General features: G+C 47.4%; 1 protein-coding gene across 1 annotated transcript in view; it reads right to left on the minus strand.

The window, feature by feature from the left end:
* The window catches only part of LOC148152298 (disintegrin and metalloproteinase domain-containing protein 12-like), a 657,223-nt gene that overhangs the window by 400,655 nt on the left and 230,844 nt on the right, over positions 1-25,724 (minus strand). The window contains exons 9-10 of the mRNA XM_087986062.1: positions 3,776-3,942; positions 2,601-2,685 (exon numbers count right to left, since the gene is read on the minus strand). Coding sequence (XP_087842188.1) covers positions 2,601-2,685; positions 3,776-3,942 — 252 coding nt within the window. The remainder of the gene's footprint in view (positions 1-2,600; positions 2,686-3,775; positions 3,943-25,724) is intronic.

The raw sequence follows: 25,724 nt of genomic DNA on the forward strand, positions 1-25,724 counted from the left end.
TTTGAAGAGGTAACCAAGACTATAGATGAGGTTAGGGCAGTGGATGCTGTCCCTACGGATTTTAGTAAGGCCATTAACAAGATCCTGCATGACAGACTCGTCATGAAGGTTAGGTTGCATGAGATCAGGGAGAGCCAGCTAATTGGACTCAAAATTGGCTCGATGGTAGGAAGCAGGGGATGATGATTGGAGGTTGTTTCTCGGACTGGAGGCCTGTGAGTAGTGGTGTGCCACAGGGGTCAATGCTGGGACCTTTCTTATTTGTTAATTACATCAATGATCTGGTGTGAATGTACAAGGCAGGATTAGAAAGTTTGCGGATGATACAAAATGAGGATGTTCCGTTGATAGCGAGAAAGGTTATCAAACCTTACAGACGGATCTTGATCAGATGGGGAAGTGGGCTGAGGATTGGCAAATGCAATTCAACACCGATAAGTCTGAGGTGTTGCACTTTAGAGAATCAACCCAAGGTTGGACTTGACCAGTAAATGGTAAACTCCTGTGGTGTGTTGTAGAACAGAGGGACCTAGGAGTACAAGTATACAGTTTGTTGAAAGCGGTGTCACAGCTGGACAGGGCAGTGAATAAGGTATTGAGCATGCTGGTCCTCATCCGTCAAGGCATCAGGAGTTGGGACGTTATGTTACAGTTGTATAAGTCATTGGTGAGGCCACACTTGGAGTATTGTGTCCAGTTTTGGTCACCGTGTTATAGAAAGGACATAGTTAAACTGGAAAGAGTGCAAAGAGGGTTTACAAGGATATTGCCAGGAGTAGTAGGCCTGAGTTATAGGGAGAGACTGGCCAGGATAGGACCTTATTCCTGGGAATGTAAGGGAATGAGGGGTGACCTTGCTGAGGTGTATAAAATCATGAGGGGCACAGATAGGATGAATACATACAGTCTTTTTCCCCAGGGATGGAGAATTGTAAACTAAAGGGCACAAGTTTAAGGTGAGAGAGGAAAGATTTAGGAAGGCCCTGAGGGGTAACTTCTTCACGCAGAGAGTGGTCAGTATATGGAATGGGCTGCCAGAGCAAATGGTGGAAGCAGGTACAATAGCAACATTTACAAAACACTTGGTTAGGTACATAGATGGGAAGGGATTAGAGGGATATGGAGCAAATTTGGCCAACTGGAACTAGCTGAGTGGGGTCCATGGTCATCATGGACCAGTTTGGGCCGAAGGACCAATTACCACAATCGCTGCCAAGACAGCTAACCCCACGATCGCAGCCAGGACCACGATCTCTGTGCTCACCGCCAGGACCACTATCACCGTGATCACCGCCAGGACCACGATCTCCGCGATCACCACCAGGAACACTATCACCGCGATCACAGCCAGGACCACTATCTCCGCGATCACCACCAGAACCACTATCACCGCGATCACCGCCAGGACCACTATCTTCGCGATCACCACCAGGACCACTATCACCGTGATCACCGCCTGGACCACTATCTCCGCGATCACCACCAGGTTCACAATCCCCACGATCACCGCTAGGATCACTATCACCGTGATCACGACCAGGACCACTATTACCGTGATCACCGCCAGGATGACTATTACCGTGATCACTGCCAGGATCACTATCACCGTGATCACCGCCAGGACCACTATTACCGTGATCACTGCCAGGATCACTATCACCGTGATCACCGCCAGGACCACTATCACCGCGATCACCGCCAGGACCACTATCACCGTGCTCACTGCCAGGACCACGATCACTGTGAACACCACCAGGGCCACTAACACCATGATCACCACTAGGACCACTATCACCGTGATCACCGCGAGGACCACTATCACCGCGATCACCGCCAGTACCACTGTCTCCACAATCACCGCCAAGACCTTCCGCTCTGATCTATCACCATCCCCCCCCACCTTCATCTTCTTTTCGCCTTCCCAGCTACCTTTCTCCCCAGCCCTAACCCTTCCCATATATCTTTCAGCCCCCTTGGGCCCACCCCCTCATTCCTCATGAAGAGCTTATGCCTGGAACGTTGACTCTCCTCCTTGGATGCTCCTTGACTGGAGCTATTCCAACACCATACTTTTTGACTCCAATCTCCACAGAGATAGAGGCTGGAATTGAACCCAGGTCCCTGGCACTATGAGGCAGCAGTGCTAACCACTGAGCCACTACTTTACTGAAGGAGAGATGTCGACTCATCAGAGACAATTCAGAGCAACTTCCATCACCTGATCATTAGTGTAACGGGATTGCCCAATGAGTAAAGGTTGGGTCCATACAAATTGGGAGTTTATAAAAGGTGTCTGCAAACAGGATATGTCCCCTCATGGAGAATGGTTGAACAAGGGGACACAGCTGTTTGATGGTACAGACAAGATGGGCTGAAGGGTCTTTTCTATATTTCATGATTCACTGATTGAATGAGAAGTCCTCATGTTGTTCAGGGTGGAGCCCTTGTGGTTGGGTTATGCTGACTGGTTAATATCAACACTGTTGTCAGCAGCAGTTTGAGGTAGTGGACAATCGACTGTAACAAGGGCAGTATGTTACATTCCATGAGGTGCAGAGAGGGATGATGAGGTGGGAATAGAAGGGGAAATGGGAACTTACCGAGTTCACTCCTCCAGAATTTTCTACTGAACACATTCCACTTAACGATGCCAAACCTGTAAGTTCATGTGAAAAGGAAATGCCTCTGAAAAAGAGAAATACACACCACAGAATATGTTAGAATGGCTCTGGTAAATAATCAAAGTGAATGGCTTTTGAGGGAAATTAGAGAAAGTATTAGATGCAAAAAAAGAAGCAAGAAAATTGACAAGAAAAATCAACATCCTCCTATGGGGAACCTTGTCGAACGCCTTACTGAAGTCCATATAGATCACATCTACTGCTCTGCCCTCATCAATCCTCTTTGATACTTCTTCAAAAAACTCAATCAAGTTTGTGAGACAGAGTTGTGTAAGAGTGTGTAAGAGTTTTGATATTTTAAAATCTTAGTATTGTGAGTAAGAGGTTTGATATTGTGAGTAAGAGTTTTTATATTTTGTGCAAAAGGTTTGATTTTGTGTGTAGTTGTTTTCATATTTGACTAAGAGTTTTGATTTTGTGAGTATAAGGTTTGATATTTGAATAAGAGTTTTGCTATTGTAAGAGGTTTGATACTTTGAGTAAGAGTTTGATATTGTAAAAGTTTGGATATTGTGTGTAAGAGGTTTGATATTGGGAGTAAGAGGTTTGATATTGTGAGTAGGAGTTTTAATATTCTGAGTAAGATGTTTGATATTGTGAGTCAGAATTTTGATATTGGGAGTAAGAGGTTTGATATTGTGTGTGAGGTTTGTTATTGTGTGTAAGAGGATTAATATTGTGAGTAAGTGTTTTGATATTGTAATAAGTTTGATATTGTGTTTAAGAGTTTTGATATTGCGTGTCAGAGGTTTGATATTGTGTGTATGAGATTTGATATGGTATGAGGTTAGATATTGTGTTTAAGAGATTTGACATGGTGTGTAAGATGTTTGATATTGTGAGTAAGATTTTGGATATTGTGTTTAAGAGGTTTGACATTGTGAGTAAGAGTTTTGTTATTATGTGTAAGAGTTTTGATATTTGACTAAGAGTTCTGATATTGTGAGTAAGACGTTTGATATTGTGTATCAGAGTTTTGTTATTGTGTATAAGAGGTTTGATGTTGTGAGTCAGAGGTTTGATGTTGTGAATAAGAGGTTTGATATTTGAGTAAGTGCTTAGCGTTTGTTCAATCCCAAAGACTGGATACTTACGTGATGAGATGGGCATTGTCGTTATGCATACGAGGGAGTAGATTTTCTCTTCTCCATGTGAGGAATCGGTTCATGTTATCCTCAGCACTCCTGTCAATGGTGATCTTGTTGACGGTCCATACCTCCACACCAATCAGAGCAACACGAATGTTAAATGGTCTATAATACTGGAGAGAAGAGTAGTGTTAAGAGAACCTGGGAATGAAATGATGGAAAACTGATTTGACGAGTTGGTAGAGTGTTGGTGTATAAGCTTGGTTAACATTTTTGAGGTATTTTAAGTGTTAGATGTGATTTCCTTGAATTCCAGGAGCAGCAAGTACTGCTTTATCTGCTGTTGCATTGTTTTGGAACTTTGGAGAAACAAATAGTCAAAACCACAGCATTTTTTAAAGGGAGAGGAATAGATAAAGGTCGGTGCAGGAGAGTGAATGCGAGAGACAGAAATCATTATTGCTAACTGACACATAGGTGAGCTTGGACTGTTTGAATTCATGTATCGCTGGACATCGGAGTTCATCTGGGAAAAGTAATAAGCATTGAAATTCACAACTCATCTTGGAGGAACCTGTTTGGGAGGGGTCACAGCACAGAAACTGATAAGTGAATATTTTCAGCGTGACCTTACAGTAAGTCTGTAGTCGCGGGTAGAGTGGGTTGTTTCTTGATTATACATTATATTGAGATATGTCTCTTGATTAAACTAAAAATATAAGCCATAAGTATTAGTTTAACCTGGACCAATGTTTTGTAGAGGAATAAGACAGTGTTACTTTCTGCGCTTGAAGATTGAAAGAAGCAAAAATAGTCTTTCGGAGAGTAAGATACTCTCTTGTTAGATGTGGGAGTTTAGGGAAGAGTTTACATGTTACTGACGATTATATCTGCAATAAATGCCGTTGGTTGCAAATCCAATCAGGTCAAATGGATTGGTTGGAGAGACAGTTAGAGGCAATGAGGAATTTATAAGAGCAACGGGATGTGATGGATGGCAGTTATAGGAAGGGGGAAAAGTTGAGGATACAGTCACATAGATGGATTAACTCCAGGAAAGAGAGATAGGCAGGTAGTGCAAGAGTCTTCTGTGGCTATCGCCATTTCAAACAAATATTCTGTTTTGGAAAATGTGGGTGGTGATGGATTCTCAGGGGAACGTAGCACGAACAGCCAAGTTTCTGGTATTGACACTGGCTCTAATGCAATGAGAGGGACATCAGGTTCCAAGAGATCAATTGTGTTCGGGGATTCTCTAGTCTGAGGTACAGTCAGACGTTTATGTGGCCAGCAGCGAAAAATCAGAATAGTGTGTTACCCCCTGGTGCCAGGATCAAGGATGTCTCAGAGAGGGTACAGAATGTTCTCAAGGGAGAGAGGCACGAGCAAGAGGTCATTGTCCACATTGGAACCAACAACATAGAAAGGGAAAAGGTTGAGATTCTGAAGGGAGATTACAGAGAGTTAGGCAGAAATTTAAAAAGGAGGTCCTCTAGGGTAGTAATATCTGGGTTACTCCCGGTGCTACGAGCTAATGAGGACAGCAATAGGAGGACAGAGCAGATGAATACATGGTTAAGGAGCTGGTACACAGGACAAGGATTCACAGTTTTGGATCACTGGAAGCTGTTTTGGAGTAGAAGTGACCTGTACAAGAAGGACAGATTGCACCTAAATTGGAAGGGGACTAATATACTGGCAGGGAGATTTGCTAGAGCTGCTCAGGAAAATTTAAACTAGTAAGGTGGGGGGGTGGGACCCAGGGAGATAGTGAGGAAAGATTTCAATCTGAGACAGATACAGTTGAGAACAAAGGCAAGTCAAACAGTCAGGGCAGGCAGGGACAAAGCAGAGAACAAGGTAGGACTGAAAAATTAAACTGCATTTATTTCAATGCAAGGGGCCTAACAGGGAAGGCAGATGAACTCAGGGCATGGTTAGGAACATGGGACTGGGATATTATAGGAATTACAGAAACATGGCTCAGGGATGGGCAGGACTGGCAGCTTAATGTTCCAGGATATAAATGCTACAGGAAGGACAGAAAGGGATGCAAGAGAAGAGGGGGAGTGGCATTTTTGATAAGGGATAGCATTACAGCTGTGCTGAGGGAGGATATTCCCAGAAATACATCCAGGGAAGTTATTTGGGTGGAACTGAGAAATAAGAAAGGGATGATCACCTTATTGGGATTGTATTATAGACCCCCCCAATAGTCAGAGGGAAATTGAGAAACAAACTTGTAAGGAGATCTCAGCTATCTGTAAGAATAATAGGGTCGTTATGGTAAGGGATTTTAACTTTCCAAACATAGACTTGAACTGCTATAGTGTTCAGAGTTTAGATGGAGAGGAATTTGTTAAGTGTGTACAAGACAATTTTCTGATTCAGTATGTGGATGTACCTACGAGAGAAGGTGCAAAACTTGACCTACGCTTGGGAAATAAGGCAGGGCAGGTGACTGAGGTGTCAGTGGGGGAGCACTTTGGGGCCAGTGACCATAATTCTATTTACTTTAAAATAGTGATGGAAAAGGATAGACCAGATCTAAAAGTTGAAGTTCTAAATTGGAGAAAGGCAAATTTTGATGGTATTAGGCAAGAACTTTCGAAAGTTGTTTGGGGGCAGATGTTCGCAGGTAAAAGGACGGCTGGAAAATGGGAAGCCTTCAGAAATGAGATAACAAGAATCCAGAGAAAGTACATTCCTGTCAGGGTGAAAGGGAAGGCTGGTAGGTATAGGGAATGCTGGATGACTATAGAAATTGAGGGTTTGGTTAAGAAAAAGAAGGAAGCATATGTCAGATAAAGGCAGGAGAAATCGAGTGAATCCTTAAAGGCAGTAGGAGTATCCTTCAGAGGGAAATCAGGAGGGCAAAAAGGGGATGTGAGATAGCTTTGGCAAATACAGTTAAGGAGAATCCAAAGGGTTCTTACAAATACATTAAGGACAAAAGGGTAACTAGGGAGAGAATAGGGCCCCTCAAAGATCAGCAACTCAGCCATTGTATGGAACCGCAGGAGATGGAGGAGATACTAAACAAGTATTTTGCATCAGTATTTACTGTGGAAAAGGATATGGATGATATAAATTATAGGGAAATAGATGGTGACATCTTGCAAAATGTCCAGATTACAGAGTAGGAAGTTCTGGATGTCTTGAAACGCGTAAAGATGGATAAATCCCCAGGATCTGATCAGGTGTATCCTAGAACTCTGTGGAAAGCTAGGGAAGTGATTGCTGGGCCTCTTGCTGAGATATTTGTATCATCGATAGTCACAGGTGAGGTGCCAGAAGACTGGAGGTTGGCTTATGTGGTGCCACTGTTTAGGAAAGGTGGTAAGGACAAGCCAGGGAACTACAGTCCAGTGAGCCTGACGTTGGTGGTGAGCATGTTGTTGGAGGGAATCCTGAGGGACAGGATGTACATGTATTTGGAAAGGCAAGGACTGATTAAGGATAGTCAAAATGACTGTGCGTGGGAAATCATGTCTCACAAACGTGATTGAGTTTTTTGAAGTAACAAAGAGGATTGATGAGGGCAGAGCAGTAGATGTGATCTATATGGACTTCAGTCAGGCGTTCGACAAAGTTCTCCATGGGAGACTGGTTAGCAAGGTTAGATCTCATGGAATACAGGGAGAACTAGCCATTTGGATACAGAACTGGCTCAAAGGTAGAAGACAGAAGGTGGTGGTGGAGGGTTGTTTTTCAGACTGGAGGCCTGTGACCAGTGGATTGCCACAAGGATCAGGGCTGCTAACACTGCTTTTCAGCATTTATATAAATGATTTAGATGTGAGCATGACACCAAAATTGGAGGTGTAGTGGACAGCGAAGAAGGTTACCTCAGATTACAACAGGATCTGGACCAGATGGGCCAATGGGCTGAGAAGTGGCAGATGGAGTTTAATTTAGATAAATGCGAGGTGCTGCATTTTGGGAAAGCAAATCTTAGCAGGATGTATGCACTTAATGGTAAGGTCTTAGGAAATGTTGCTGAACAAAGTGACCTTGGAGTGCAGGTTTATTGCTCCTTGAAAGTGGAGTCACAGGTAGATAGGATAGTGAGGAAGATGTTTGGTATGCTTTCCTTTATTGTTCAGAGTATTGAGTCCAGGTTTTGGGAGGTCATGTTGAGGCTGTACAGGACATTGATTAGACCACTGTTGGAATACTGTATGCGATTCTGGTCTCCTTCTTATTGGAAAGATGTAGTGAAACTTGAAAGGGTTCAAAAAAGATTTCCAGGGTTGGAGGATTTGAGCTATAATGAGAAGTTGAATAGGCTGAGGCTGTTTTCCCTGGAGCATCAGAGGCTGAGGGGTGACCTTTCTAGAGGTTTATAAAATCATGAGGGGCATGGATAGGATAAGCAGACAAAGTCTTTTCCCTGGGTGGAGGAGTCCAGAACGAGAGGGCATACGTTTGAGGCGAGAGGGGAAAGATTTAAGAGAGACCTAAAGGGCAACCTTTTCATGCAGAGGGTGGTACGTGTATGGAATGAGCTGCCAGAGGATGTAGTGGAGGCTGGTACAATCACAACATTTAAGAGGCGTCTGGATGGGTACGTGAATAGGAAGGGTTTGGAGGGATATGGGCTGGGTGTTGGCAGGTGGGACTAGATTGGGTTGGGATAGCTGGTCAGCATGGACGGGTTGGACCGAAGGGTCAGTTTCCATGCTGTACATCTCTATGTCTCTAAGTGTGTGTGTGTATGTGACAGAAATGGGGTATGTTGAGAGAGTGCATGTGTCGGTGTATGTGTGGGGGGTGTATATTGGGCATATCAGAAAGAGCTTGTATCTGAGGGAGAGTCTGTGTGGGTGTGTGAGTATGTAGGGGTGTGTGCGTGTATCATGCAGTAGACTCACATGTAGTGTGACATCAACCCAAGGTACCTGGTTGGGTACCAAACATTGCTATCAGCTTCTGCACAGTTCCTCAGCGTTTTTGCATGAACCTTGGGTTCATGTCATAATGTAGGTGACCCTCCTAGCTAGCCTCCTCTAGCTTATCTTTCCACACTTCAGGCTCTCTGCCTTTATTCCTGATGAAGGGCTTTTGCCCGAAACGTCGATTTCGAAGCTCCTTGGATGCTGCCTGAATTGCTGTGCTCTTCCAGCACCACTGATCCAGAATCTGGTTTCCAGCATCTGCAGTCATTGTTTTTACCATGTAGGTGACCCCACTGAATGATACACAAACACACACACACACACACACACATACTCACACACACTCACACCACACACACACCACACACTCACACACCAAACACTCACACACACCACACACTCACACATACACACACCACACACTCACACATACACACACACACACCCACACACACACACCACACACTCACACATACACACACCACACACTCACACATACACACCCACACACCCACACACACACACCACACACTCACACACCAAACACTCACACACACCACACACTCACACATACACACACCACACACTCACACATACACACACCACACACTCACACATTCACACACACACACACCCACACACTCACACACACACACCACACACACACACACACACACCCACACACAAACCACACACTCACACACCCACACACACACCACACACTCGCATACCCACACCCACCCACCAACACACACACCCACACATTCACACACTCACACACACACACTCACACACACACCACACATTCAAACACACAGACACTCACACACCCACACACACGCACCACACACACACTCACACACCCGCACACACTCTCACACCCACACACACTCACACACCCACACAAACCCCCACAAACACACACACACTCACACACCCACACACACACCACACCCACACACACACACTCACACACCCACACACCAACTCACACACACACTCACACACCCACGCTCACAAACATCACACACTGAGACATTCACACACACCACACACACACACTCACACCATACTCACACACACTCATACACACACACACACTCACACACTCACTCACACACACTCACGGACCCACATACACCACACACACTCACACACTCACACACACACCATATACTCATACACACAGACACACACACACACACCCACACACACGCACCACATACACACACGTACACACACTCATGCACACACATGCTCACACACCCACACAAACCCCCACAAACACACACACATACTCACACACCCACACACACCCACACACCAACTCACACACACACACCCACACACACTCACACACCCACACTCACACACACACACACCACACACTCACACACACACACACCACACTCACACACACACACTCACACACACCACACTCACACACCACACACTCACACACACACCACACACACACCACACACACACACTAACACCATACACTCACACGCATACACTCACACACCCACTCACACATACACTTACACACCCACACACACCCTCACACACATACCCACACACCCTCACACACATACCCACACACCCTCACACACACATTCACACACCCACACACCCTCACACATACACTCACACCCCATACACACTCACACATACACACACTCACACACACTCACTCACACACCACACAAAACACTCATGCACACACACACTCACACACACACTCACTCACACACCTACACATCCACACACACACCCACACACTCACACACACACTCACACACACCCACACACACATGACACACACACCCACACACACCCAAACACACACACACACACCCACACACACACTCACACACACACTCACCCACTCACACACCACATACACACACACTCACACACCCATACACACACGCGCACACACACATACACACACATACACATACCAACACACAAACCCACACACCACACACTCACACACCCACCCATACACACACACCCCACACACACACCCTGACACAAACACACACACCCATACACACACACTCACACATACACACACTCACATACACACTCACTCACACCACACACACACACCACACTAATGCACACACACACACCCATACACACACACACTCACACATACACACACACACTCACTCACACACCACACACACCACACTCATGCACACACACACTCACACACACTCTCACACACACATTCACACACACACCACACACTCACACTCACACCACACACTCACACATTCACACACTCACCCACTGACACACACACACACTCTCACACACACACCCATACACACACACTCCCACACTCATACATACACACACTCACACACACACTCACTCGCACACCACACACACTCACACACACACACTCACACACACCACACACTCGCACACCACACACACACACACACAAACAAACTCACACCCACACCACACACACACCACACTCACATACACACCACACTCTCACACACACACACCACACTCACACAAACTCACACACACACCACACACTCACATTCACACACTCACCCACTCACACACACACACTCACACACCCATACACACACACTCACACACTCACACATACACTCACACACACACTCACACTCACTCACACACACACACTCACACACACCACACACACATATACACCACACACTTTCACACACGCCACACACTTACACACACACACAAGCTCACACCCACACCATACGCACACTCACATACACACCACACACACACCACACACTCACACACTCTCACCCACACAAACTCACACCCACACCACACGCACACACACTCACATACACACCACACACTCACACACACACACCACACTCACACACTCACACAAACTCACACACACACACAAACTCACACACACCACACACTCACATATGCACACACACTCACACACACACGCTCACACACCAACACACACACTCACACACACACACACTCACACATCCACACAAACCCCCACAAACACACACACACTCACAAACTCATACACACACACCACACACCCACACAAACTCACACAGACACTTACACAGACTCATATAGACACCCACACACACCCACACACACTCACACAGACACTCTCACACGCACACTCAGACACCCACACACACTCACACACACACCCACACACAAAAACACACACTCACACACCCACACCACACACTCACACCTGCACACTCACACACACTCACACACACCCACACCCACACACACACTCACACTCTCGCACTCATACACTCACACACACACCCACATACTCACAGACACACACGCACACACACCACACTCACACAAACTCACACACACACAAACTCACACACACCACACACTCACACATCCACACAAACCTCCACAAACACACACACACTCACACACACAAACTCAGACATGCACACCACACACCCACACAAACTCACACAGACACTTACACACACTCACACAGACACTCTCACACGCACACTCAGACACCCACACACACTCACACACACACACCCACACACACCAACACACACAAACACACACTCACACACTCACACCACACACTCACACCCGTACACTCACACACACTCACACACACCCACACCCACACACACACTCACATACTCGCACTCATACACCCACACACACACACCCACACACTCACAGACACACGCGTACACACCACACACACACACACCACACACCCACACCCACATAGACATTAACACATACATACACACACCCACACACACACATACAGACACCCACACACATACAGACACCCACACACACTCACACACCCAAACCAACACACACACCCTCACTCACACACAAACACACACTCACTCACACACCCACATACACACACACACACACACTCACAGACACACACACACCCACATACACACACACCCACACACCCTCACACTAACACACATACACTGACACACACACGCTCACACACTCACACCCCCCCCACACACTCACACAGACTCACACACACACACTCACACACTCACACATATACATACACATACACACGCTCAACACACACCACTCACACACACTCACATTCACACACCACACACACACTCACACACCCACAAGTACACATACACACACCCATAGTCACACACCCACACACCCTCCACACACACACACCCTCCACACACACACCCTCTAAACACACACACACTGACACACAGACACACACCCTCCAAACACACACTCTCTCACACACACACTCACACAGACATCCACACACACACACCCACACACACACTCACACACATCCACACCCACACACACTCACATACACACCACACTCACACACTCACACGCAAACACACACACACTCACTCACAAGCCCACATACTCACACACCCACACAGCTTCACACACACACAGACACACACACACATTCACACACACACACACTCACATACACTCACACACACACACACGCTCACACACTCACACACACACCCACACACTCACACAGACTCTCACACACACACACACTCACAGACACTCACACACACTCATACAGACACCCACACACACAGACACTCTCATACACACACTCTCACGCACACACACACACACTCTCACGCACACACACTCTCTCACTCACACACACACACACTCTCACGCACACACACACTCTCTCTCACACACACCCTCCACACACAAACACCCTCCACACACACACACATACACTCGCACACACACTCAGACACACACCCTCCACACATACACATTCTCTCACACACTCTCACACACAAACTCTCTCACACACAATCTCACACACACACACTCTCACGCACACACACACTCTCTCTCACACACATCCTCCACACACAAACACACATACACCCTCCACACACACACACAGACACACTGAGACACACACCCTCCACACATACACACTCTCTCACACACTCTCACACACAAACTCTCACACACACAATCTCACACACATACACTCACACACACACACCCTCCACACACACCCTTCACACACACTCTCACACACACACCCACACCCTCCACACACACCCACACGCACACCCACCCACACATACCCACACACACTCACACCCACCCACACACACACACCCACACGCACACACTCACAAACACAGTCACACACGCACACTCACCCACACACACACTCACACATATACATACACATACACACGCTCACACACACACCACTCACACACACTCACATTCACACACCACACACACACACACACACACCCACAAGTACACATATACACACACCCATAGTCACACACCCACACACCCACAAACACACACACACCCACACATGCACACATACACACACATACACACACCCACACACACCCCACACTCACATACCCACACACACATACACACACACCCCACACTCACACCCACACACACACACTCATTCACACACCACACACACAATCACACACACCACACACTCACACACACTCACACACACGCACTACACACACACACCTCACACACACTCACACACACGCACCACACACACACCACACTCACACACACACACCACACACAAACTCACACACACACACCACACGCACACACCACACTCACACACACACACACCACACACATAATCACACACACCACACACTCTCACACAAACACTCTCACACACACACACAAACTCACACAGACACCACACACTCACATACGCACACACACTCACACACACACACAAACTCACACAAACCACACACACACACTCACACACTCACACACATGATCTCACACACACACGCTCACACACACACTCACACACCCACACAAACCCGCACAAACACACACACACTCACACACATAAACTCATACACACACACCACACACCCAAACTCACACATACCACACACTCACACACACGCACCACACTCACACACACACTCACCCACACACACCACACACACGCGCACACATTCACATAAACCACACCCACACACATCACACACACTCACTCACACACACACACACACACATTCACCACACACACATTCACACACTCACTTACACACACACACACACGCACACTCACACACACAAACTCAGACACGCACACCACACAACCACACAAACTCACACAGACACTCACACACACAAACTCAGACACGCACACCACACACCCACACAAACTCACACAGACACTTACACACACTCACACAGACACTCTCACACGCACACTCAGACACCCACACACACTCTCTCACTCACACACATACTCTCTCTCACACACACCCTCCACACACAAACACACAAACACCCTCCACACACACACACACATACCCTCCACACATACACATTCTCTCACACACTCTCACACACAAACTCTCTCACACACAATCTCACACACACACACTCTCACACACATCCTCCACACACAAACACACATACACCCTCCACACACACACACAGACACACTGAGACACACACCCTCCACACATACACACTCTCTCACACACAAACTCTCACACACACAATCTCACACACACAATCTCACACACACACACCCTCCACACACACCCTCACACACACACCCACACCCTCCACACGCACACCCACCCACACACACTCACACCCACACGCACACACTCACAAACACAGTCACACACGCACACTCACCCACACACACACTCACACATATTAGATTAGATTACGTTACAGTGTGGAAACAGGCCCTTCGGCCCAACAAGTCCACACCGACCCGCCGAAGCGTAACCCACCCATACCCCTACATTTACCCCTTTACCTAACACTACGGGCAATTTAGCATGGCCAATTCACCTGACTTGCACATCTTTGGACTGTGGGAGGAAACCGGAGCCCCCGGAGGAAACCCACGCAGACACGGGGAGAACGTGCAAACTCCACACAGTCAGTCGCCTGAGGCGGGAATTGAACCCGGGTCTCTGGCGCTGCGAGGCAGCAGCGCTAACCATTGTGCCACCGTGCCGCCCACTAACACACATACATACTTGTGGATGTGTGGGTGTGTGTGTGGTGTGTGAATGTGAGTGTGTGTGAGTGGTGTGTGTGTGAGCGTGTGTGAGTGTGTGTGTGTTTGTGCGGGTTTGTGTGGGTGTGTGAGTGTGTGTGTGAGATCATGTGTGTGAGTGTGTGAGTGTGTGTGTGTGGGTGTGTGAGCTTGCGTGTGTGTGTGAGTGTGTGTGCGTATGTGAGTGTGTGGTGTGTGTGTGAGTTTGTGTGTGTGTGTGAGAGAGTGTGAGCGTATATACATACACATACACACGCTCACACACACACCATTCACACAGACTCACATTCACACACCACACACACACCCACAAGTACACATATACACACACCCATAGTCACACACCCACACACCCACAAACACACACACACCCACACATGCACACATACACACACATACACACACCCACACACACCCCACACTCACATACCCACACACACATACACACACACACACTCATTCACACACCACACACACAATCACACACACCACACACTCACACACACCTCACACACACTCACACACACGCACTACACACACACACCTCACACACACACACACACACGCACCACACACACACCACAAGCACACACACCACACTCACACACACACACCACACACAAACTCACACACACACACCACACGCACACACCACACTCACACATACACACCACACACATAATCACACACACCACACACTCTCACACACACTCTCACACACACACACAAACTCACACACACACCACACACTCACACACTCACGCAAGCTCACACACCCACACCCACACACTCACTCACACACACACACACACATTCACCACACACACATTCACACACTCACTTACACACACACACACACACGCACACTCACACACACACCCACACACACACATACACACACACTCACACACCCACACACGCTCACACCCACACACACGCTCACACACCCACACACAGAAACACACTCACACACCCACACAAATCCCCACAAACACACACACACATACATACACCAACACACAACCACACACACACACTCACACACCCACACACACACATACACCACACACTCATTCACACTCACTCACACACACACCACACTCACACACACACACATGCACACACACACCACACACTCAAAAACACACTCACACACACACCCACACACGCACCACACACCCACACACTCACACACCCACACACACGCTCAGACACCCACACACACACACTCACACACCCACACAAACCCCCACAAACACAAACACTCACACACCAGCACCGACAAACTCACACACCCACACACACATCAACTCACACACCCACACACGCACCCACCCACTCACACACACACACACATTCACCACACACACATTCACACACTCACTTACACACACACACGCACACTCACACACACACCCACACACACACATACACACACACTCACACACCCACACACGCTCACACCCACACACACGCTCACACACCCACACACAGAAACACACTCACACACCCACACAAATCCCCACAAACACACACACACATACATACACCAACACACAACCACACACACACACCACACACTCACACACACCTCACACACACTCACACACACGCACTACACACACACACCTCACACACACACCCACCCACACACATACACCACACACTCATTCACACTCACTCACACACACACCACACTCACACACACACACATGCACACACACACCACACACTCAAAAACACACTCACACACACACCCACACACACACCACACACCCACACACTCACACACCCACACACACGCTCAGACACCCACACACACACACACTCACACACCCACACAAACCCCCACAAACACAAACACTCACACACCAGCACCGACAAACTCACACACCCACACACACATCAACTCACACACCCACACACGCACCCACCCACTCACACACACACACCACACACTAACACACACATCACACACTCACACATTCACACACACACCTTCACACACGCACCACACACACATACACACTCACACACCCACACAAACCCCCACAAACACACACACATACTCACACATCCACACACACCACACACTCACACGCAACACACTCACACACACACCACACTCACATACACACACCACACACTCACACTCACACACCACACACACCTCTCACACTCACACTCACACCACACTCCCACACCACACACTCACACATACAGTCACACACACACCACACTCACACACACTCACACACCACACCCACTCACACACCCACACACACATACACTTACACACCCACACACACTCTCACACACCCACACACCCACACACACCACACACACCACACACTCACACAGTCACATACATACCACACTCACACACACACACACACTCAATCACACACACACCCATCCACACACACACCCACATACTCACACCCATCCACACACACACTCACACCCACCCACACGCGCACACTCACTCACACCCACACACACCCACACACACACATCCACACACACTCACACATACACATACACACACGCTTACACACACACATCCTCCACACACTCCCTCCCACACACACAACCACACAACCACACACACACACCCACTCACACACACACCCTCCACACACACACCCCACACACACACCCTCCACACACACAGACCCTCCTTCATACACAAGCTCTCTGTGATATGCACACATACACATCCCCCACACTCACACTGACACACGCACCCTCTCACGCATACCCCATCACACTCACACACTTCCAACCAAACTTACACACACATTCTATCACGTGCAGTCACACCCACACATTCAATCTGTCGTTCTTGCATGTGCACACTCATAAACCTATGGGGTGAATTTGATTTTGCAGAATTATTTTAGTTTGCTCCAAACTGCATGAATTCATGTAAAACTCTGTAAAAATATACAGAGGGTTTGTCGTCTGACATCGCATTGGGACTCAGATTTCACACCTGTTGTTTAAAAAGCTGAGCTATCTTGAGAATGTAGTTTAAAAGAAATTTGGGATTTACATATCAAAGAACAGAAACCAGCATATTCCATTCTAAAAGATGAACGTTTTAATCTAAGAATGTTTGTTGTATCACAGCTCCGTGACATTGGACTCCTTTGGCTATAAATTCTGTGAGCATGATCTTAACATCCACAACCACCTGATGAAAGTGTGATACTCCAAAATCTAATGCTTCCTGAAGTGGGAGATGGCATGGGGCAGGGTGACACTAGGCACATGGCCACAGAGTCATCAGTTGGCCACTTGACACAAGAAAAAAAAGATGGCCGCCAGACCACAATATGGAGAGAGACAGCGAAGCAAATACAGACACTGCCTGGGGTCACCAGAATGCCAGCACAATGCACTCACAACCGAGTTGATTAGTTTAAGGTGGGTGGGGGAGAAAATATACATGAGTAAGGTACACTGCCCGCCGACGTGTCTGGGCTAACACCTTTGATAGTATTGCTTGCAGCTTGATACGAACTCAATACAAACTGCTAGCAGCCAGGGTTGAAGTAATTGTCCTGCTGAGGAAGAGCGATTAGCACCCATTACTACAGCAATGGCTTTATGCACAAACATTGAAACTGACAATAATGGTGCTGAACTTAACAAAGGCTGCCCTGGAACTGACAATGACTGCATCAAAACTATCAATGATTCTGCAATGATTGTCATAAACAAATCATGTTACAAACTCAATAATCTCAAAAGTATCTTGACATGTGCTCCAGGTGGAGAGAAGAATCGCAGCTGACCACTGTGCTGTTGGTGTCTTTCTCTCCCCAGAGCTCCGGTATTTCCTTGTACAATAAACTCTGTCATTGAACCTCAATTCTGACTCCGAGACTGGTGATTTTCACCATAACATTTCAAATAAACCTGTTGGGAGTATAACCTGGTCTTGTGTGATTTTTAACTGTGTCCATCCCAGTTCAACACCGGTACCCCCACATCATGCAGAAAATCAGGTCTTGTCACTTCAAACACTGTCAAGAATGTGGTGCTGGAAAAGCACAGCAGGTCAGGCAACATCCAAGTAGCAGGAGAATCAACATTTCAGGAAAAAGCCCTTCATCAGGAATGAGGTTGTGGACCAGGGGCTGAGAGATAAATGGGATGGGGATGGGTTGGGGTGGGGGGGGGGGGGGGGGGGGGCGGAAGGTAGCTGAGAATACGATAGGTAGATGGAGGTGAGGGAGAAGAGGGTGGAGTGGACAGATGATGGACAGGTCAAGAGTTTTTTTCTAGTTTAGATTCCCTACAGTATGGAAACAGGCCCTTCAAAAGTTCACACCGAGACTCCGGAGAGTAACCCACCTACACCCATTCCTCTACATTCCTCTACATTTTATTCCGACTAATGCAGCTAACACTATGGGCAATTTAACATGGCCAAAATCGCCCAGCCTGCACATCTCTGGATTGTGGGAGGAAACCCACACAGACATGGGGAGAATGTACAAACTCCACACAGCCAGTCACCCAAGGTGGGAATCGAACCCAGGCTCCTGGCACTCTGAGGCAACAGTGTTAACCACTGTGTCAACTTAGTTGGGGGCTTGGGATTGGGATAATGTCGGGGGAGAGGAAATGAGGAAACTGGTGAAATCAACATTGATCCCGTGTGGTTGCTGTGTCCCAAGGTTGCAGATGAGGCATTCTGCCTCCAGACATTGGGTGGTTAGGGTTTGGTGATGGAGGAGGCCCAGGATCTGCATGCCCTTGGTGGAGTGGGAGGGGGAGTTGAAGTGTTCAGCCACGGGGTGGTGGGGTTGGTTGGAGTGGGTATCCCAGAGATGTTCTTTGAAACAATCCATAAGTTGGCATCTTGTCTCCCCGAAGTAGAGGAGACCACATTGGGAGCAATGGATACAGTACATGACGTGTGGAAGTACAGGTAAATTTCTGTCAGATATGGAAAGATCCTTTGTGACTTTGGACGGAGGTGAGGGGGAAGGTGAGGATGCAGGCTTTGTAATTCCTGCAGTGGCAAAGGTGCCAGGAGTGGGGTATGGGTTGATGGGGAGGCGTGAAATTGACGAGAGAGTCACAGAAGGAAGTCTGAAATGCAGATAGGGGTCAGGAGAGAAATATATCCCGAGCTGTGGGGACTGGATGTTGATGGCTGAAGTGGCAGAGGATGATGTGATGTATCTGGAGGTTGGTGGGGTGGAAGGTGACGACCAGGGGAGTTCTGTTCTTGTTGCGATTGGGATGGGTGGGGTTCACGGATGGAGGTGCAGGAAGTGGGGGAGATACGCTAGACGGCATCATTGACAACATGGGAGGAGAAATTGTGATCTTTGAAGGAGGCCATCTGGGATGTTTTATGATGGAATTGGTCACCCTGGGAACAGAGGTGGTGGAGGTGGAGGAATTGGGAATAAGTGATGGCAATTTTACAGGAGGCAGGGTGGAAGGAGATGTAGTCTAGGTAGCTGCGGAAGTCAATGGGATTGTAGTAGATGTCTGTGGTTAGTCAGTCACCAGAGATAGAGATGTAGAGGTCCAGGAAGGAGAGGTAGGTGTCCGAGATGGTCCAGGTGAATTTGAGGTCACAGTGGAATGTGTTGGTGAAGTTGATGAACTGTTCAACCCTCGTGGGAGCACGAGGTAGCACTGATACAGTCATCAATGTAGCGGAGGAAAAGGTGGGGAATGGTGCCAGTGTAACTGCGGAAGATGGACTGTTCCATAAGACCATAAGACCATAAGACATAGGAGTGGAAGTAAGGCCATTCGGCCCATCGAGTCCACTCCGCCATTCAATCATGGCTGATGCGCATTTCAGCTCCACTTACCAGCGTTCTCCCCGTAGCCCTTAATTCCTCGAGACAACAAGAATCTATCAATCTCGGCCTTGAAGACATTTAGCGTCCCGGCTTCCACTGCACTCCGTGGCAATGAATTCCACAGGCCCACCACTCTCTGGCTGAAGAAATGTCTCCGCATTTCTGTTCTGAAATGACCCCCTCTAATTCTAAGGCTGTGTCCACGGGTCCTAGTCTCCTCGTTTAACTGAAACAATTTCCTAGCATCCACCTTTTCCAAGCCATGTATTATTTTGTACGTCTCTATTAAGTCTCCCCTTAATCTTCTAAACTCCAACGAATACAATCCCAGTATCCTCAGCCGTTCCTCATATGTTAGACCTGTCATTCCAGGGATCATCCGTGTGAATCTCCGCTGGACACGTTCCAGTGCCAGTATGTCCTTCCTGAGGTGTGGGGACCAAAACTGGACACAGTACTCCAAATGGGGCCTAACCAGAGCTTTATAAAGTCTTAGTAGTACATCTCTGCTTTTATATTCCAACCCTCTTGAGATAAGAGACAACATTGCATTCGCTTTCTTAATCACGGACTCAACCTGCATGTTTACCTTTAGAGAATCCTGGACTAGCACTCCCAGATCCCTTTGTGCTTTGGCTTTATTAATTTTCTCACCATTTAGAAAGTAGTCTATGCTTTTATTCTTTTTGCCAAAGTGCAAGACCTCGCACTTGCTCACGTTAAATTCCATCAGCCATTTCCTGGACCACTCTCCCAACCTGTCAAGATCCTTCTGTAGCCTCCCCACTTCCTCAGTACTACCTGCCTGTCCACCTAACTTCGTATCATCGGCAAACTTCGCTAGAATGCCCCCGGTTCCCTCATCCAAATCGTTAATATATAATGCGAACAGCTGTGGCCCCAGCACCGAACCCTGCGGGACACCGCTCGTCACCGGCTGCCATTCTGAAAAAGAACCTTTTATCCCAACTCTCTGCCTTCTGTTAGACAGCCAATCCTCAATCCATCCCAGCAGCTCATCTCGAACGCCATGGGCCCTCACCTTGCTCAGCAGCCTCCCGTGTGGCACCTTATCAAAGGCCTTTTGAAAGTCTAGATAGACCACATCCACTGGGTTTCCCTGGTCTAACCTACTTGTTACCTCTTCAAAAAATTCCAACAAGTTTCTCAGGCATGACCTCCCTTTACTAAATCCATGTTGACTTGTTCTAATCAGACTCTGCTCTTCCAAGAATTTAGAAACCTCATCCTTAATGATGGATTCTAGAATTTTACCAACAACCGAGGTTAAGCTGATTGGCCTATAATTTTCCATCTTTTGCCTTGATCCTTTCTTGAACAAGGGGGTTACAACAGCCATCTTCCAATCATCCGGGACCTTTCCTGACTCCAGTGACTCTTGAAAGATCTCAACCAATGCCTCTGCTATTTCCTCAGCCACCTCTCTCAGAACTCTAGGGTGTATCCCATCGGGGCCAGGAGATTTATCAATTTTAAGACTTTTTAACTTTTCTAGCACTCTCTCTTTCTTAATGGCAACCATACTCAACTCAGCCCCGTGACACCCTTTAATTTTTGGGATATTACTCATGTCTTCCACTGTGAAGACTGACGCAAAGTACTTGTTAAGTTCTCCTGCTATTTCCTTATCTCCCATCACTAGGCTTCCTGCATCAGTTTGAAGTGGCCCAATGTCTACTTTTGCCTGTCGTTTCTTTCTTATGTACTGAAAGAAACTTTTACTATTATTTCTAATATTACTGGCTAGCCTACCTTCATATTTGATCCTCTCCTTTCTTATTACACTCTTTGTTATCCTCTGTTTGCTTTTGTAGCCTTCCCAATCTTCTGATTTCCCACTGTTCTTAGCCACTTTATAGGATCTCTCTTTTTCTTTAATACATTTCCTGACTTCCTTTGTCAGCCAAGGTTGTCTAATCCCTCCCCGGTTAATCTTTCTTTTCTTGTCCTCAATTATACCTACAAACTCCTGCCATTTTTGCTCTACTGTCTTCCCGGTTAGCCTCTGCTTCCAGTCTATTTTAGTCAGTTCCTCTCTCATGCCCTCATAATTACCTTTATTCAACTGTAACACCATTACATCCGATTTTGCCTTCTCCCTTTCAAACTCCAGACTGAACTCTATCATATTATGGTCGCTACTTCCTAAGGGTTCCCTTACTTTAAGATCTTTTATAGAGTCTGGTTCATTGCAAAGCACTAGGTCCAGAATAGCCTGCTCTCTTGTGGGCTCCATGACAAGCTGTTCCAAAAAGCCATCCTGTAAGCATTCCATGAATTCCCTTTCTTTAGATTCACTAACAACATTATTTACCCAGTCCACCTGCATATTGAAGTCTCCCATGATCAATGTAACCTTGCCTTTCTGACATGCCTTCTCTATTTCCCGGTACATGTTGCGTCCCTGGTCCTGACCACTGTTAGGAGGTCTATACACAACTCCAATTATGTTTTTTTTGCCTTTGTGGTTCCTCAATTCCACCCACACAGACTCCACATCATCCGACGCTATGTCATTCAATACCATAGATTTAATTTTGTTCTTAACTAACAAGGCAACCCCACCCCCTCTGCCCACCTCTCTGTCTTTTCGATAAGTTGAAAAACCATGGAGGTTTAACTGCCAGTCCTGACCCTCCTGTAACCAAGTCTCTGTGATGCCTACTACATCATAATCATTCACTATTATCTGTGCCATTAGTTCATCGGCTTTGTTATGTATGCTACGAGCATTCAGGTAAAGTGCCTTAATGCTAACTTCCTTATCATTAGAGATGTTGGAAGTCATATGTCCTAAGTTATCCTTGCTTTTTACTGCATTCTCAGTCTGCCTCAATTTTAAATCCGCCTGGAAACATGCTATCCTGCTGCTTATCTTGCCATTTACCTCCATACTCCCTGTCGCTTTCACTTTCCCTTCCCCCCAACTCAGAAGTTTAAAGTCCTACTGACCACCCTATTTATCCTCTTCGCTAGAACATTGGTACCTGATCGGTTCAGGTGGAGACCGTCCCAACGGTACAGATCCCCCCTGTTCCAAAACTGATGCCAATGACCCATGAAGTGGAATCCCTCTTTCCCACACCAATCCCTTAGCCACGTGTTTACTTGCCTAATTTTCTTGTCCCTATGCCAATTGGCACGTGGCTCGGGCAGTAATCCAGAGATTATGACCCTTGAGGACCTGTGCTTCAATTTCCTGCCTAGTGCTTCGGAATGCCCAAACAGGTCCTCCACCCTAGTCTTGCCTATGTTGTTGGTACCAACGTGGACCACAACAACTGGATCCTCCCCCTCCCGCTCCAATATCCTTTCAAGACGGTCCACATAGCTGACAAAGAGGCAGCCATAGCTGGGACCCGGCTACATCTCCAGCAACCGATTCACCACGGAGCACCTCCGCCCTTGAACCCCACCCCTCCCAATGCAACAAGGATAGAACCTCACCCTGGTCCTCACCTTCCACCCCACCAACGTCTGGATACATCGCATCATCCTCCACCATTTCACCACCTACAACCAGTCCCCTCAACTTGGGATATATTTCCCTCCCCACCCCTATCTGCATTCCGTAAAGACCATTCCCTCTGTGACTCTCTCGTCAGGTCCACACACCCCCCACCAGCCCACACCCCATTCCCGGCATCATCCCCTGCCACCTCAGGAATTACAAAACCTGAACCCACACTCACCAACACCCACCCACCCCTCACCGCCGTCTAAAATCCCAAAGGATCCTTCCACTTCTGACAGAAATTTACCTGTACTCCCACACATCATCTACTGTATCCATTGCTCCCAATATGGTCTCCTCCACATCAGGGAGACAGGATGCCAACTTGCAAATCATTTCAGAAAACATCTCTTGGGCACCTGCCGGAAACAAATCCACTGACCCGTGGATGAACATTTCAACTCCCCCTCCCACTCCATCAAGGACATGCAGGTCCTGGCCTTTCCATCGCCAAATACAAACCATCCGATGCCTGGAGGAAGAAAGCTTCATCTTCTGCATTGGTACCCTGCAGCCACATGGGATTGATGTTGATTTCACCAGTTTCCTCATTTCCCCTCTCCCCACATATTTTCAGTTCCAAACC

Source organism: Chiloscyllium plagiosum, unplaced genomic scaffold (genome assembly GCF_037043375.1).
Source record: "Chiloscyllium plagiosum isolate Xiang-an unplaced genomic scaffold, Cpla_swu_hap1 HiC_scaffold_1, whole genome shotgun sequence".
Classification (NCBI taxonomy): domain Eukaryota; kingdom Metazoa; phylum Chordata; class Chondrichthyes; order Orectolobiformes; family Hemiscylliidae; genus Chiloscyllium; species Chiloscyllium plagiosum.